This window comes from Heterocephalus glaber, unplaced genomic scaffold, assembly GCF_053883595.1.
Source record: "Heterocephalus glaber isolate CG9 unplaced genomic scaffold, H.glaber_assembly_v1.0 deba00001442, whole genome shotgun sequence".
In the NCBI taxonomy this organism is placed as follows: Eukaryota; Metazoa; Chordata; class Mammalia; order Rodentia; family Bathyergidae; genus Heterocephalus; species Heterocephalus glaber.
Window position 1 is genome coordinate 44,543,781 of NW_028258296.1, and position 16,320 is coordinate 44,560,100.

A 16,320-nucleotide genomic window follows, 5' to 3' on the forward strand; every position below is an offset into this window, starting at 1 on the left:
AGGGTTGGGGATTTTCAGGCATAAAGGAAAAGTATCTGGGGACAAGTTTTACACAGAGGGTAATCACGCCGGATCAGTGGCCTGGAAAACTCGGAAGGAAAGGCAGTGTCCAGAGAGGGCGCGGGGAAGGGCTGGGTGGAAGGGCGGTGAAGCCCGCGTTACTTTGCCCAAGGCTGCAGACAAGCTCAGAAAACAGCGCGACTGGGAAGACCAGCCAGCGGAGACAACCAGCCGGAGCGCTGGGGGAGGGGAGGCGCTGGGGAGGAGGCTCTGCGGGCCTCCAGGCGTGTGTGTGTGTGTGTGTGTGTGTGTGTGTGTGTGTGTGTGTGTGTGTGTCAGTGCGCGCGCGCGTGTTTGAGATTGACAGTGTGTGTGTGTGTGTGTGTGTGTGTGCGCGCGCGCGCGTCTGGCGCCTGGCCAGGGTGATTTCCCATAAACCACATGCCCTACGAGCCACCCGCTTAAAAGGCTGTGCCGAGCGCTGGCCAGCGAAGCTCGGCCGGGGGAAAGTGAAAGTTTGCCCAGGTCCTCTCGGCGGCGCCGCCGCGCTCTCTGCAGTCAGGCACAGCGGCGCGGGCCTCGGCCTGGGCGCGGACTCTGCAGCAGCCAGCGAGCTAGCGAGAGGTTTAGCGCGGCCGACAAGCCCGGCCGGCACCCAGCTGCCCCTATGACCACGCGGGGCGCCGCTGGGCGCTGCCCTCCCATGGTAAGTAGTGCGCGGCGCGGGCCGGGGCCGGGGCCGGGGCCGGGGCCGGGGCCGGGGGTGGGCGGGGGCGCGGCGGCGGGGTGCCAGGCGCTACCCCTCGGAGCCGACCTCCCCGGCGCACGGCTGCCCAAGGGTTCCCGCCCGCGGCCTCAGGCTCGGCTCCCTAACTGCCTTTGCGCATCGGCTCCCGGAGCACCGACCGGCTGAATCGCAGCCTTGCAGCTGCTCATGGTACTGTGGTGCTTCCCTGGGGAAGGAAAGCAGTTTACCCCATTGCACGGAGGGGAACACTGAGCTGCCCATAGGCAGGAGAGAGGAGTTTGCAGACGCGGGTGGAGGCCTGGTGACAGGCAGGATGCCCTGCCTGTTTCCAGGCAAAAAGTATCTGAGCGCTAAGTGTGGCGCCGCTGTTCCCATGGGCAGCTTTCTCCGGCTAAACACGTGCTTCTAGGCTCTGGTGGGTGGGGAGTGGGCGCTTCTGGTTGGGAAAAGTTCAGGGGTCATCCAGCTTTAGAATGCTAGGGCCTGTGCTGAGCAACCTGCTGGCAGAGCAAAGGAGATAGGCAAGCCATTACTTGTTCCAGCCCACAGGCAGGAGCTGCTGGGGACTTGGGTGGCTGTTTTGGGGAAACCTGGTCCCAGAGCTGCCTGGGGCTAGCTCCAAATCTCTTTTTCGTGCAAAGCCTTGTTCAATGAGTTATGAGATATGGGCTTCACGTAGGGAAGTGGAAGGAGGGTTTGGGGTTGCAGAGTTGTGGACAGAGGCTGCTCAGAGCCATAGAGGGGATACCCTGCCCCAACAGTGGCAGTAGCTGCTGCTGTTCTTAGAAAATCCAAAGTGACACTGTAAATAAACAGCAAGTGGTCGCATAATGTGTTTACTTTTGAGGAGCCCTGAAGGAGAAGGAAAAGAGAAACCCCAGAGTGGATCCACGGGGGTGGACATGCTCAACCAAGAGGCAGGAGATGGGGTTGGGAGGGGAAAGGTTAGGCAAAGAGAAGGGACTGGAGATGAGAGCAGGAGCAAAGAGGTGCAATACGCAGGAGGAAAGAAAAGGGTCCAGGTTTGGATGGGGGTTAGCTGAGAGCCCAGTGACACAAGGCCTCTCCGGAGACCTTGTTGAAGGGAAAGATGGACCATGATGGTGATAGGTGAGGATGCACGGCTGTGCTGTCCCACGTCTCTCTGAGCCTGCTGCAGAAATTCCTTCTCAGGGCTGCTCCCACAGGCAAAGGCTGAGGCTGGTGGGTAGGAGGAAGAAGGAAACCAGGAAAAGCCTCCCCAGCCAGATGCAAGCAAGAGCCTTAACCCTTGGGTTCCTATCTGGGTCCTCCTCTTGCAGCAGCTCTGAAGCCCTGGGTCTGGGGTGGCCCCCTTTGGCCATCTTCAAAGTCAGCCTCCTACATGGTGGCCCACTATTGATGCTTGAAGTGCAGCCCAAACCCAGGCATACCTTGGGTTAAGCATGGCCCTCACCTTGCTGTCAAACATCTGTATCTTAAAACACAGAGAATGGGGTTGTCTTCCTGGGCATCCTCTTCCCCAGAACCCCTTTCCTCCATTCCTTTCACACCTGGGGGTCAGAGCCTCAGCAGTGACTAGCCTGGGGCAAAATCTGGTGTGGCTGCCTGTAATAGGTCCTACGCCTGAGGTGTCTAAAGGCCTGAGCAGCCATTCCCACCCAGGGCTCCCTCCCCAACTGCAGAACCTGAAGTACCCTGCATGATAGTCCATGACTATCCTCCCCTCTTTCACAGTCTCCCTCTCAGGTCAAGCCAATCCCTCACAGGCCTTGTGCTAAATGCATTGGGACCTTCTGTCCAGGTGCCTCCTTCCTCTCCTAGTGCCCCCACCCAGGTGACCCCTTCTGTGCAGGTGGGCACTTCTGGTTGGGAAAAGTTCAGGGGTCATCCAGCTTTAGAATGCTAAGGCCTTCCTCTCCTGTCATTAACTTCTCTCTGACTTTTAAGGCAGCATTAAGGTCCTTTATCCCTGTAGCCACCATAGTAGCTCAGCCAGAGCTGTCTTTGTAAAAACTGGCAGCACTCTGGCTTTTAGATATGAATCAGCATATTGTTGGGAGCTGCTTCATGGACCCCTATGTTTTTTCAATGTGCTACTTATTTGTAGTCATTGTCCCATCATCTGGATTACTGGGACAAAGCCCAGAGCCCAGAAAAGTGCCAGCCCTCATGCCACCCTGCCAGCATTTCCCTGAATTTGGGGCCATCGGCTGCCAGGAGGCTTAGGAACTCTCAGGGAACAACTTCTACCTGGGATGGGGGGAGCCCAAGGGTCCTTCTGCCTCCAGGTGGAGAAGGGAAATCCTAAGATCAGGGACGGGGGGATCTTGGGGAGGAGGAAGAAGGGAGGAGCAAAGAAAGGCAAAAACAGTGTCAGGAGCCAGTGCTATCTGGGACTGGGCAGTTACTGAGTGAGGTCGGTGCTGAAAGAAGGGAGACTTCTCTGCCATGATAAAAGCTGGCTGGCTGGATGCACAGTCTAATGGGACTGATAGGCAGGTGCCAGCCAGGGATGGTGCAGAGCTGGCATTATTGCCTCTGATTAATCAGTTGGGCATCTTTTTGAAACATACCCTCAGGGTTCAGAAGGGTCTCTGGCATGGGATGAGTTCCCAATGAAATTGAACTTGGTCCCCTGGCTCTTCCAGGGGCAGAGTCAGATCTGTGGAGAACCAGGTGTAAGGAAGGGCTAAGCCCCAGGGGAAATGTCTCTGGCTTGCAGTCTGGAAGCTGGTACCTGAACATGAGGGCAGCTTACCATATGCTTGACTTAGTGTTAATGTTACAGAGGTAGAATAATGAGTAGAAGCAGATCTTGCCTTGGAGGGGTTTCCTGTGCTATTAGAATTTAGACTAGTAGACACACCAGCTGTGTCATCATTAGAAGTTTGATGTGTAGCTAGGGTTGTCCTGGACTCATCTGGGAAGGCTTCTCAGACAAGATGGTATTTGGATTGTTTAAAAGGGGAAACAAGATTGTGGCTTGGCTGATAATAAATATGGGCACTATGATTTTGAGGATGCTACATCCTGGAGTATGAATCAGAGCCTGTAGTGTTAGAGATTTGAGACCTTTGATTTCTGTCCACAGTAGGGTGTAGAAGTCTCTGGGGAAGGTGAAAGCTGGAGAGAAATGACATGTTCTCTGTCACAGGCATGGCTATGCCCCTGGCTGCTGCTGGTCTTTCTCCTGGTGAGCAGGAGTATTGCTGAGGAGATGTCGGAGCACTGTAGCCACATGATTGGGGATGGACACCTGCAAGTCCTACAGCACCTAGTGAGTATGTGGCCATGCCTTCTCCTTCTGGGGAAACTGAGGCAGGAGCCAAGGAACAGTCAAAGAAGAGGGACTGCAGGAAATAGGGCTGTCTAGGCCATCCCTCCTCTGCTGATCCTCTCACTGACCTTTCCTAAGGTCAAGACCTTAGGTCTCCAAGCCCTGAAACTCTCCCTGACTACCCTGAAGGCTGACTATGGTGGCAGGCTGCCTGGGTCAGTAATTGCCAGGAACAGGCACTGTGCTCCTAAAAGGACTCGAAAAGGGCTCCTAAAACCTGTTTTGGCTCAGGGAATGAATGCCTCCTTCAGAAGACAGCCCTTTCTGCCGGCTGGTCCAGATGTTATGTCTAGCTCCTGGATTCCCAGATGTGCTGCCAGCCTGTCACCAGGGCCCCAGCCCAAACTGAAGGCGAGGCTCCTGCCTAACTCCAAACCCTCCGCCCTTACTTCCCTGGCTCTTGCCCCTCAGGCTAGAATGACCTGCTCATCTGGGCTATGAAGCAGCCCCTGTCTTGGCCTAATAGGACCAACAGAACTGTCAACAATTCCAAACATGGTCCAGCCAGGCAGTGTCCCTGTATTGTCACAGCCTCTGACCTGCCCAGAAGGGAATTTACCATCCCTCTGGCCAGCCGGGCAGGGTGGGGCACCACTGTCTGAGGCCTAGACAGTGGTTCATAAAAGAGGTTACTGTGCACCCAGGGCTCCAATCCTAGACCCTGTAGGCTGGGCTTTCCATTTCTCTTACCCCTACACCACTTCTTCTGGATGCATAGCCATAGCTATGCAAGGTAAACCAAAGGCTACAGCATTCTTTAAGGCTTAGAACATAAACCCCTACTCTGGGAGTCTAATGGGGGCTTTGAGGGCGTGTAGCCCTGGCCCCTATAGATACTGAATTCCCAGAGCTTGGCAGGCTTTGCTTGAATTTCTGCCATAATAGAGTCCTCGCTACCTCCAAAAAGGTTGTATTCTATACTCTACCATATATTTCTCATATAGTCTTCCTTATAACAAACTGGCATCCACAATTTCATGGAGTGAGAGGTAAAAGGAAAAGACTTTTTGCTCTTTTAAAGCCTGCCTCTAGGCATATGGAAGACACAGCCGTTCCCCCAACTTTGACTCTGTCTTTCCAGGTGTAGCTGGGGTGGGGAGGAGGCAGATTAAATTCAAACTTTGGTCCACCCAGAAACTTTGGAGCATGGACCATGGAGGAGCCCATGTCTTATTCTAATCGGACCAGCAGAATGGTCAACAATTCTGAGACCAGCTTGGCTAAGCTGTAGATACCCTGTAAGCACTGGCTTGCTCTCTCTTACAGATTGACAGTCAGATGGAGACCTCATGCCATATTGCCTTTGAGTTTGCAGATGAGAAACAGTTGGTGAGTGGCAGTCCATGTGTCAACCTGTATACTTCTCCTGTGGACTTGGGCACCTGGGAGCATGAAGGTAGCAGAAATCCTAGAGCTGGACAGGATGAAGGTGTGAAGATCCCTGAGTGCTCAAGCCTGGGGTGCCAGCAGGCAGGGCTGAAGAGTCAGGGCTCAAGTTCTCTGCTCTTCCCTTCTAGCTGGTTCCTAAAAGAGGTTACTGTGTACCCAGCACCTTTCCAAGTTAGGCCTAACAGTAGCACTAGGTGGTCCACGTTCATTGCTTATTATCCACAGAAAGGTTAAGGGAGCATAGCTAGTAAGTGGTTGAAGCCTGATTAGAACTCAGGCACCTTATATCTAGGGCCTAGGAAAAACAGATACCCTTTTCCCAGATTCTGTGCTTTGGAAATCATGTCACCTCCGTTATCCAGACAGCCAGCAACCAGGGAAGCAGGTCAGCCCACCTTCCTAACCCACACCCAGCCAGCCACCAGATGTGGCTGGTTCTGCCTCCCAGCCAGCCTCTCTAGGCTTTGCCCAGCCTCCCCAAGTCAGTCACTGGGACAATTTCAGGAGCCTCTCCTGTCTCTCTGAGTCTGTACCCACCCCGTCCTCCACTAGGGGGAGCTTCGTGAAGCCCCAACCTGCTCCCTTCATTTCCCTCCCCAAAACCCCTCTGGGCCCCATCTCTCTAGGAGAAAGCTCAGGCTGTCTAGTCAGGTGTCTCCATACACAGGTCCATACCTATCCACCTACCCATCCCTCTTCCCTGCTCCTTATTGCCTCTGAGCCCTTGCTGGTGCCGGTCTCCCCTCAGTGAATACCACAGTGCAACCCCCTATGCCATGCCTCTTCATCGGAGTTCGCACATACCAAACCGGCATACACCTCCTTTAAAACTGAAGACCAGGTTGTGGTCCAAAGAATGGCCTCAGTATTTCATTTATTCACTCCTTCACGCACTCAGGGCATTGCTAGAAATCCACTGGACCAGGTGCAAGAAACAGAGTTAGATTAGAGTTTGTATCTACAAAGCAACTGCCATCTTTTCAGGGAGACAAGACACTGAAGATATTCTTTGGACCATGGGATAGTCTTCAGTACCAGTATTTTCTGGAGGATTGGACAGTGCCATAAGGCAAAGGACTTCTGTGAAAGCAAGCTGAATGGAAGGGAGAGAACATACATAGGGGTCTGAAGCCAACCCTCTGTATGCATATCCATCCTGATTAAAGCCTTGTATTCCAAAAATCCAAAGATCTCTCTAATCATAATCTATGTTCCCTTTGCTTTAGTTCAGTCCCCAGAGTGCTAGGTTCCAAGAGAGAATGAAAGACAACTTGAGGGCAGCATTCTCCTTATCACTAATGTGATGCACACCTTCCCCAGGGGTGAGAGGAGAGCAGGCTGCAGTTCTTCACGTACCTGTGGATGGCAGGCATCTAGCACAAGATTTGGCTCCCAGGCCCCACCTGTCAGGCCATGACCTCTTGGTTCCTGCTTTTCAGAAAGACCCTGTGTGCTACCTTAAGAAGGCATTTCTTCTGGTGAAAAACATAATGGAGGACACCATGCGCTTCAGAGATGAAACCCCCAATGCCAAGGCAATTGGCCAGCTCCAGAGACTCTCTGTGAGACTGAAGAGCTGCTTCACCAAGGATTATGAAAAGCAGGATAAGGTAAAAGGGTCCTGGACCTGGAGCACTGAGTAGGGTGATGGGTTGCCACTCTAGGGGCGGTACTAACCCTGCCCACTGCTCAGAGTACATTCACTCACCTCCCCTCATCACTCACTCACTCATTCAATCCATTCATTGATTTACTCTGCAAACCTTTACTTAGGACTTGCAAGACAGGAGGCACAGTGCTGGGCTGTGGTAGTGTCCTCAGAACAAGAAATTCATGGTTCCCATCCTTGCGGAACTTAAGGTCAAATGAGGGTGGGCAGCTGTTAAATGATGGCACACTACAAACCAGCAGAACTGTTTGTTCATTCAGCAGATCATTATTGAGTGCCTATTGTGTACAAGGTGCTGTCCTAGACACCAGGAAACAGCTGTGATCAAAACACAAAAATCCCCACAATCACGGAGATTACATTTGGGGATGGGTGGGACAGTTAATAAAACATACAAATAAAATGTGTGGATGGAGAATAGTGATACCTGCATTAGAAAGAGTAAACCAGGGGAGGGGAGACATGCAAGTGGTGAGAGAGTGAGCCACAGGCCTGGAGGGAGTAACAGGGAACTCTAAGTGAGAATGCAGAGAGACAAAGAAGATTTCCAAGTGAGAAATAGTAACTGTAATTCCAAAGATAAGTAAGAGAAAGCAATAAGGCCGGAAGAACATTCTGGAACAAGGAATGCCACACACAAGCAATGTTATGTAATGCTATGCTCAGCAGGAAGGTACACGTTCAGGTACCCAAAGGTGGTTAATACAGCCAAGGCATGGAGAAGGCAGGAACCAGACCACATGGGCTACCAAAACTGTGATTTTTTTGTCTTCCCTTCGAGGGAAGCCATCATGGACTGGCAAGCAACCTAATCTCACTTATGTTGTAAGAGTGTTCTGGTTGCTGTCTAGAGAATGGACTATAGGGAACAGGAATGGAGGCTGGGAGACCAGCAGCAGGCTCAAGTCTAGGCCAGAGATGGTGGCAGCTTGGATCAGGGTGGTTCAGTGAAGGCAAAAGTGAGCAGATGCATTCCAGTGGGCTGGGGCAGACCCGACTTCATTTATGCAAGAGGAGGTGAGAGGCAGAGGCAAGGGAAAAATCAGACTGGTTTTGTCTTGAGCACCTGGATATTTCAATGATGCCATAATGGCAATGGGCAGGGCAGGCCTGGGGGGAAGAGCTGGGTTCAGTATTGGACACATCAGACCTGAGATGCTTGGGAAATGGCCAGGTGGAGACCCTGAGCAGGCAGCTGGAGGTGTGAGTCCTGAGTGTGACTAGCAATACACAGATATGTGCAGGCGTGGCATGAAGGCTATCTGTGAAGTCACAGAGCTGTATAGTGTTGCTCCTTGTGAGCGGAGAAACAGGCCCAGGAACCCCGGCATTTAAAGGTCAAGCAGAAGAGAGTTGCCTGACAAGGAGTGGCTTGTAAAGGAGACCAGAAGAGCGTTGTGTCTCTGGGTGTCAAGATGAAGGAGGAGCCAGCTTTTCAAATGGTGTGGAGAAGTCAAGCAAGATAAGGGCTGAAAAGCATCTGTTGGATTTGGCAAAACTGTCATCATTGTTATAGGCAGATTGGGGTAAACAGAAAGAGAAGAAGTGGAGACAACACTGTGGAGAAACTTTGTTCTAAAAGGCAGCAGAAGAGATGTGGCTGGAGGGAGAGTGTGGCTGTGGGGAAAAAATTCTTCAGTGAAAGATATTAAACCTGTGGTTTTCCAACATTAAGGTACCCGAGAATCACTGGGCTGCTGGTTTAAAATGTAGAATCCCAGCCGACTCCTAGAGACTCTACTTCACTGGGTTAAGAACCTGTGCCATCCGACTGAAATAGAAGGTTCTTGGGGTCATTTGGGTAGACACCCATTCACCCACAGAACAGCCAGTGAGTGCTGAGGGTAGGCCCAGCAAGGAGGGAGCCCTTCAAACCAGAGGAGCTGGCCCAGTGTGAGTCTGCTGGGAAGATTGCAGGTCAAGGTTCAGAGCTCCCAGGCAGGGAGGACACATCCTCTGCATGAGATAGGTTGGGTGTCAGGGCTTCTGGCTGAAAATCCTTATTTCCCTTGCAAATCATGATGTGAAGTGTGAGGGACACTGGTTTGTAAAGAGAAAGGCAAGCAAGAACCAGCAAGCTCAACTTCCCTCCAGCACCCTGGGGAGAAGCTTGATGGGGTGCTGTTCTGACTTCACAGATGAGGAAATGAGTCCAAACTCAACAGTGTGTTTAGTTGTTGTCACCTAGATGGTGAGTGATGGACTAGGCTGTGTCATCTCATTCACACATTTATCTGGTAAACATTTATTACAAGCCTACTATGTGCAGTCCAGAGGGAGGCAGCGATGCCCTCAAGGACTTTACAGCCTAGGAAAGTCCATAGTTCTTCCCTGTGTTAGCTCAGTTTAAGGAAAAACTTGGTGCTTGGGAGCCATTGGCAAGTAGGCCATAGATGAAGTCGTGGGCATGCATGCCTTAGCATGGTGTGAAATTAGAGGTAGGACCAGGACTGGAATTCCAGGACTGAGGAATTCTAACATTAGAAGTTAGGAGCCTGCAAAGTACAGTGAAGCAGTAGCTGGGGAGGTGGAAGGAAACCCAAGAGTGTGAAGCTTCTCAGCTTCAGTGGGTGTGGGAGCCTGGTCCCAGGGGCAGAAGAGAAGAGAGCCACTTGGCAAACAGGCCTGGGCCATCGTCAGTGCATCCTCCAAGTTGCGCCATTGCCGGCAAAGGACCCACCCCCTGTGGCTGCTCCATTCCATTCTCCGCACCATAACAAGATGATTTTTCTAAAATTCAAGTCTCATTGTTCCACTGCCAACCTCCCCCAAAATCTTTTGGAGTTTCCCTTTGTTCTACAGATAAAATTAAAAGTTTTTGACATGGTCAACAAGGCCCTGCAAGACCAGGCTCTGGCTGAACTCCTTCCAGTTGTGTGGAAGGACTCAGTGGTGGATTCAGTGTCCAATTCAGCCAGGAACCATCTCTCTCTTGTTCATTGCTCCGTACCCAGGTAACGCAACTAAATGCCTGGCACATAAATATGTGTGGATAGATCCATGAATAAATGACATATCTCACAGCCTCAGAATGAATTCTGCTGCAAACTAGAGGCAAGGGGAGGAAGGAGACAAAGGGGGAAAAGGGGATTGATGTGAGAAAGGCCAAGTGAATTTAACAAACAAGATAGTGACACGAAACCAATGGTCATGCTCACCAAAGGGGCCCCTTCTCTCCTTCCAGGCCTGTGTCCGAACTTTCTATGAGACTCCCCTCCAGTTGATGGAAAAGATCAAGAATGTCTTCAATGAAACAAAGAATCTCCTTGAAGAAGACTGGAAGATTTTCACCAAGAACTGCAGTGACAGTTTTGCTAAGTGCTCCATCCCGGGTAAGCACTGAAGGGGCCAGCAAGTGGAAGATGACATATGGGGCTGGGAGGACCTGGCTGCTACATGTGTTTCTGTAGATGTAGAGGTGCTTGTTTCATGTACATATGTGGCTTCATATACCTCGGAGTCTTTTCTGACGTGTGTGCATGCACACCTATGTATATCTGCATGTGGAAGCTGGTGGCTGTGAGGTTAGGGAGTGGAAAGGAGGCCCTCTTTGGGGAAGTGATGTAGGCATGGAGGAATTCCTCCATCCCCGGCTCTGTGGACTGGCTAAACCTATGGGGGTTCCATGGAGAGAGCAGACACTCCATCTGGGAGTCAGGGCCCTTGCTCCGAGAGCCTTGCTGTGAATCACCAGGATACCCTGGCTCCAGAAGTCCCCAGGATGCCTTGGGTGTCCCCTCAAGGGACAAGGCTGGATTTGAAGTCCGAACATCATTCAAACTCTTCTGTTGTTGGCTCAGCTTCATACTTTGTACCCTGTGTGTCCTCATCTCAGCGTCCTGTGCCACGTCCCCTACTGCCTTCAACCTTGCTCCCCGAGACAGGGGCTGAGGCCCTGCAACTGGCCAATGGCCAAGTCCAGTCTCATTGTTTCAATCCCCAAACCGCAAGCTTTGGTCATGTTCCATGCCAGCCTGTTCCTGTTGGTGGCTGTGTCTGTGTGGCTCCTGTCTGAGTATGAAATCAGCATTTTGGGGTGCTTCTGTGTCTGTTAGTTGGGAGGCCATGGCTCAGTCTCTTGGCTGCTGTTCACCTCTGGCTTGGCCTCTAGCCAGCTGGAACCCCAGTACAAGTTGTCCTCTGGTCTTCCTCACCTCGAACCCCAGTCTGTACATCCATGCCCCATTCTTTGCTCTCTGTCCATGATACCTTGCCCTCTATGCCTTCCCTGCTTGAGTCCTGTGTCATGAGCATTTGGTGCAGTCTGTACCCTTCTCTTCAGCCCCAGGGCTGATTTAGGAGATGAGAAACTGCCAGACCCATATCCCCCTCTTGGCCCCTCTGGGAGGGCTGTGCTGGAAGCTGGTGACTCTATCTCCTCCTTGTCTTTCTCTCTCCCCCTCTCTGTGGTTCTTTCAGATGTGGTGACCAAGCCTGATTGCAACTGCCTGTACCCCAAAGCCACCCCTAGCAGTGACCTGGCTTCTGTCTCCCCTCACCAACCCCTCGCCCCCTCCAAGGTTCCTAAGGCTGGCCTGACCTGGGCTGATTCTGAGGGGACAGAGGGCAGGTCCCTCCTGCCTAGTGAGGACCCCCTTCACACAGTGGACCCAGACAATCCAAAGCATCGACCACCCAGGAGCACCTGCCAGAGCCTCGAATCACCAGAGACCCCAAGCCTCAAGGACAGTCCCACTGGAGATTTACCACAACCTCACCCCTCTGCCGGGACCCCCAGCCTTGGGGTGAAGGACATTCTTGACTCTGGACTGGGCACTAACTGGGCCTTAGAAGAGGCCTCTGGAGAGGCCATTGAGGGTCCTGCACCTCAAGGGGCAGAGTTTTCCCCCTCTAGGCCAGAAGGGGGCAGCATCCAGGCACAACTGCCCATACCCAGCAACCTCCTCTCAGCATCTTCTCCACTCCCAATAACAGAGGACCAACAGCCACCCTTGCCTAAGGTAGACCCTGTGAGATCCACCGACCAGCCCAAGCATGACACTCCTGAGAAGACAGACCATTCATCTCTTCTGCCCACAGAGGGCAAGGAGACAGGCTCTACCCAGACCTCGTCAGTCTGGCCCCAAGGCTTCAGCAATCCCGCCATCCTTTCTGCTCAACCACAGGTTCCTGGAAGCCACTCCTGGGGAAATGTGCTGCCTCTTGGGGAGCTGGAGGGCAAGAGGATCACACGGAACCGGAGGAGCCCTGCAGAGCTGGAAGGAGGACGAGCAAGTGAGGGGGCAGCCAAGCCCCCAGCCCCTTTTAACTCCGTTCCTTTGACTGACACAGGCCATGAGAGGCAGCCTGAGAGAACCTTCAACCCCCAGCTCCCTGGGTTCGTCTTCCACCTGCTGGTGCCCAGCATCATCCTGGTCTTGCTGGCCGTTGGCGGCCTCCTATTCTACAGGAGGAGGCGGAGGGTAAGGAGATCCCAGTGAAGACAGGGGCGCAGAGCTCAGGCTGGGTGTGAGTGCAGGTTGCAGGATAACCTGAGCTCCACCTGGGCTCTTCAGATGCTGAGAGGTGGGGTCTGACCTAGCACAGAGGATGGGAAGTAGAAATGAAAGTCTGGTTCAAGAATCAGGAAGGTTCAGGCAGGAAGTCAATGGGAAGGGACCAAGCAAAAAGAAGTGGGAGAGAAGATTCTTGGGCTAACAGCAGGATGACAACCAGGCAGGAGGAAAAACGAGGAGAGCGATGCTGTACGTGGGATCTTCGCAGAGCCTTAGCATGAAGACCCATAGGATGTGACCTGCATGGGAGGGTAGTAGGGGTGTCCTCAGCAAAGAGGCCTTAGGAATTTCCTCCTGCCCTTTGCCTGCTCCTGACTTTTGGGTAACTGGGGGTAGGGTGTCTTGTAACTTACTCATTAATGGCTGGGAATGGGGCCACCATCTCCCTCCCCTCTCCCAACTTCTCAGTGGACCTGCTCTTTTCTGTCCGCAGAGCCATCAAGAATCTCAGACAGTGGATTCCCTCATAAGGCACCCAGAGGGCAGGTGAGAGTTTGGGTAGGGCTGTGGGAGGCATTGGAGGTCTGGCTTGGAATCTTCTTATCTTCTAGACTAGGGTGGGGGAAGTTTCCCCAACTTGCTGTGAGAAAATGGAGCTATGGAACAGAATGGAAGTGGAGAGGGGGAAGGGCCTCTTTTCTTTCCTAGATGCCTGGGGTTTTTCCTGATTTCTTCCTAGAGTTGGGCAATTCTGAGTCTTCTAACTCTGAGAGGGGTGGAGTACGTTCTGTCTGAGGTTGAGGGTGAGCCTATGGGGACCCCTCCCTCCTCTGCTCCTGCTGAAGTCTTATGCTAGTCCTGTGCTCTGCCTGCAGCTCCCTGACCCAGGATATGGACAGACAGGTGGAATTGCCAGTGTAGAGGAAATCCTAAGGTAAAATTCTGATTTTGATCTCTCTCCATCTCTCATCTGTTGCTGAAACCACCAACTCCCGAGGCCCAGACACTTAACTCCCTCCTCTCCATCCTGTTTCCTTTTCCATCTATCCATCCATGAATGCATCACCAAGTCCAGCCAACTCTCTCCCTTTCAGAGCCTCAGGTCTCCCCCCCGCATTCCCTCTACCCATCTGAGGCCAGACAATGCTATCTCTGCAGTGGGTTTCTAGTCTTGCTGTCACCTTCGATCCCAAAGCAGCCAACATTCTCTTCCTCCAGTATGGTTTTTGTAAGATCTTTACCCCCTTAGGGAATTTTCAATAGCTCTGTATGGCCAGCCACTTCCAACCCACCATTGGCTTCCAAGCCCCTCTAGCAGCCACCTTCAGCATGCACCTCATGCCAGACTGTTCCACATTGGCAGTCCTACTCAGCCAAGGTCATTTCTACCTTCCTGCCTTTGGAATCATTCTGGCATAGAATCTGAGTCTTGGGAGGGCTCTCAGAGGTCCTTTGGGCCTTAGACCACCCGAACAGGGCCAGCAGGCCCTGCATCCCCAACATGGAATCAGCCAGCTTCTTGACACATTGTCCAGTCCCTGGCAAGCTCTTTGCCTAGACACAGCTTGTGCCTTCTTCACTTAACACAGAGAAAGGCCTTCCTGTGTGGGGCAAAACTGCCTTTCCTGCCTCTTTGTCACTGCTCCTCCTTCCTCTTCTCATGAAGCCCTCAGACATTTAAAGTCAGCCATCTATGTCCCCTTTAAGAATTCTCTATGCTAAGCATGGCCAGTCCCTCAAATATGCCTTATATGGTATGGTTTCAGACCCCTCACCATCCTGGACACACTTGTTTGTCAATATCCCTCTGAAAATGTGGTACCCAGTCCTGGACCCAGTACTCCAGATGTTGTCTGACCGGCTCAGAGTGCAGTGGGACCGTTTCCTTCCTTGATCTGGACAGTACTCTTCATATGCAGATTAAGATTACATTAGTTTTTAATAACTGCATCATATTGGTGTCATATATTGGGCTTGTGGTCTATGAAAAACCCTAATTTGATTTCTCATGAACCTCTACCCAGCCAACCTTCTCCATCCTGCACTTAACTTTTAAAACTAAGGCACAGGAGTTTATACTTACCCTTGTTCAAACCACTTTGTTGGCTTCTGCCCATCCCCCAGGCTACTGAAAGTGTTTTTGCTCCAAATTCTGTCATCTTTGTAGCCTTTTAGTTGCGTCCCCTGCGTGTTGATGAATGTCTTCTGCTGGCCTTGCCCATGTTATTGATGAAGATGTGGTCTGTTATTCTTCCCCCACCCCAGCCCACCAGGAACCCTTTTGACTGTCTCCCCAAAGCTCTGGTTGCTCCTTTAATTCATACTCCTCTGCTATTTTGTGTCTTGTGAATACTATATTGGTTTGCACATATTTGATTGCTGGGTTTATACATTTAAAGATCTTATTTTATGTGTATATGTACCTTCTGCACTGCTAAGAAGATTGTAAGCCACTTAAGGGCAGGGACTGTCTTCCATTTTTTTTTTTTTTGCACTTCTTTTTCCCATTCCAGGTTCTAGTACAGAGAGAGTCTGTCCATACTTGTTGACTGGCAGACTTCAGGACTGGTTCACTGGCCAGCTTTCTTTAACTGACCAGCTTTCTGGCTGACTAATTAACCAGCTAATTGACTCTGACTGAAGAGCTGGTTGGGTGACTAACAAACTGATTAGCTGGTAACTGCCTCATTGTCTAGTTGTTAATTGGTAAACCGACTGGCTAACGGAATAGCTGGCAGATTGCCTAGCTGATTTGCTGACTGGATATCTGGCTGACTAGCTGGGTGATCCATTCCAGTTTCTAGTCACGACACTTACCATCTTAGGGTCTTCCAATGTGGAAGCCTGTCCTACAGAGACAAGAGATCTGGCAAAGGCTCAAAATTAGATAAATTCATTTGGAAAAACAGCAAACGTATCTGGAATTCTGGAGTCCCTCTCGTCAGTAGGGTAGGAAGAGATGAGTGAGTAGGCCAACTGGGACAATAGCAGAGCTATGAGAAGGACCCTGTTAGGTAAGCAGAGGATGGAAATCCCTGGGGAATTTTGGCTCAGTGCTGTACACCCCCCATCAGGGGAGTTTTCCTCCTCCCCCCACACCGTGGTCTTGGCCCCTGCCCTGAGCCCTCTGCCTTCCATTCTCTTTTCCTTGCCTGACTACTCTCAGGCTTGTTCAGGCTTTCCACTTTCTCCCCTCAAGACTTCTCTTGGAGAGGGAACCAGGGGAAGGGCCACACTGAGGCCCACTTGGCTCACTGGATCCAGTGGGTGGCCTAAGGTGATCCTTGAGTCAGGCACCAGCAAGGTAGACTGCTGCTCTGATGAGGAAAATGAGAGCAGGAAATTCAGAGGCCCCTGTGAGGGACGGCACCTCAGTCCCAGGGAACCTGGAGGTGGGAAAGCAGGCTGGAGCATGCCCTCTTTGTCCTTCTTCCCTCCTGGGCCGTGGCAGGGACTGTGGCCTGGCTGTACCAACATGGCTCATGTCCAAATTATAGCTCCCCCTTCTCTCCCCTCTAGAGCATGGGAATGGGCTGGGAGCCAGAGCTGTGGGTCCCATCTTCCCTCCTTACCCATCACAAGCTTGACCAGTAGGGCCATGGACATGAGGGAGGGAGGCGCTACACAGGGTCCAAAGTCAAACTGTTGGATGGAGTCCAGGGGATTTCTGCTCTGGGAACAAAGTGTTCTAAGGATGCTGGGCAAGGGGACAAGGATGGGGGTGGGGAGAGGGCAGGGC

At 52.0% G+C, this 16,320-nt stretch overlaps 1 protein-coding gene across 7 annotated transcripts in view; it reads left to right on the top strand.

Annotated features, from left to right (window-relative positions):
- Positions 1-342: 342 nt before the first annotated feature.
- Positions 343-16,320, top strand: part of Csf1 (colony stimulating factor 1) — a 44,456-nt gene continuing 28,478 nt past the window's right edge. For 3 of the 7 annotated variants that reach the window (XR_015452030.1, XM_021265621.2, XM_087213242.1), the window contains exons 1-8: positions 365-706; positions 3,885-4,007; positions 5,334-5,396; positions 6,896-7,066; positions 10,310-10,457; positions 11,545-12,548; positions 13,075-13,127; positions 13,457-13,515. Coding sequence is in view for 6 of the 7 variants with exons in the window: in XM_021265621.2 (XP_021121280.1) it covers positions 668-706; positions 3,885-4,007; positions 5,334-5,396; positions 6,896-7,066; positions 10,310-10,457; positions 11,545-12,548; positions 13,075-13,127; positions 13,457-13,502 (1,647 nt within the window). In the remaining variant the exon portion in view is untranslated. Of the gene's footprint in view, positions 707-3,884; positions 4,012-5,333; positions 5,497-6,895; positions 7,067-10,309; positions 10,458-11,544; positions 12,549-13,074; positions 13,128-13,456; positions 13,516-16,320 lie in introns of those variants that run through there. The other 4 variants (XM_004853660.4, XM_004853662.3, XM_021265622.2 and 1 more) reach the window with 4 other exon arrangements.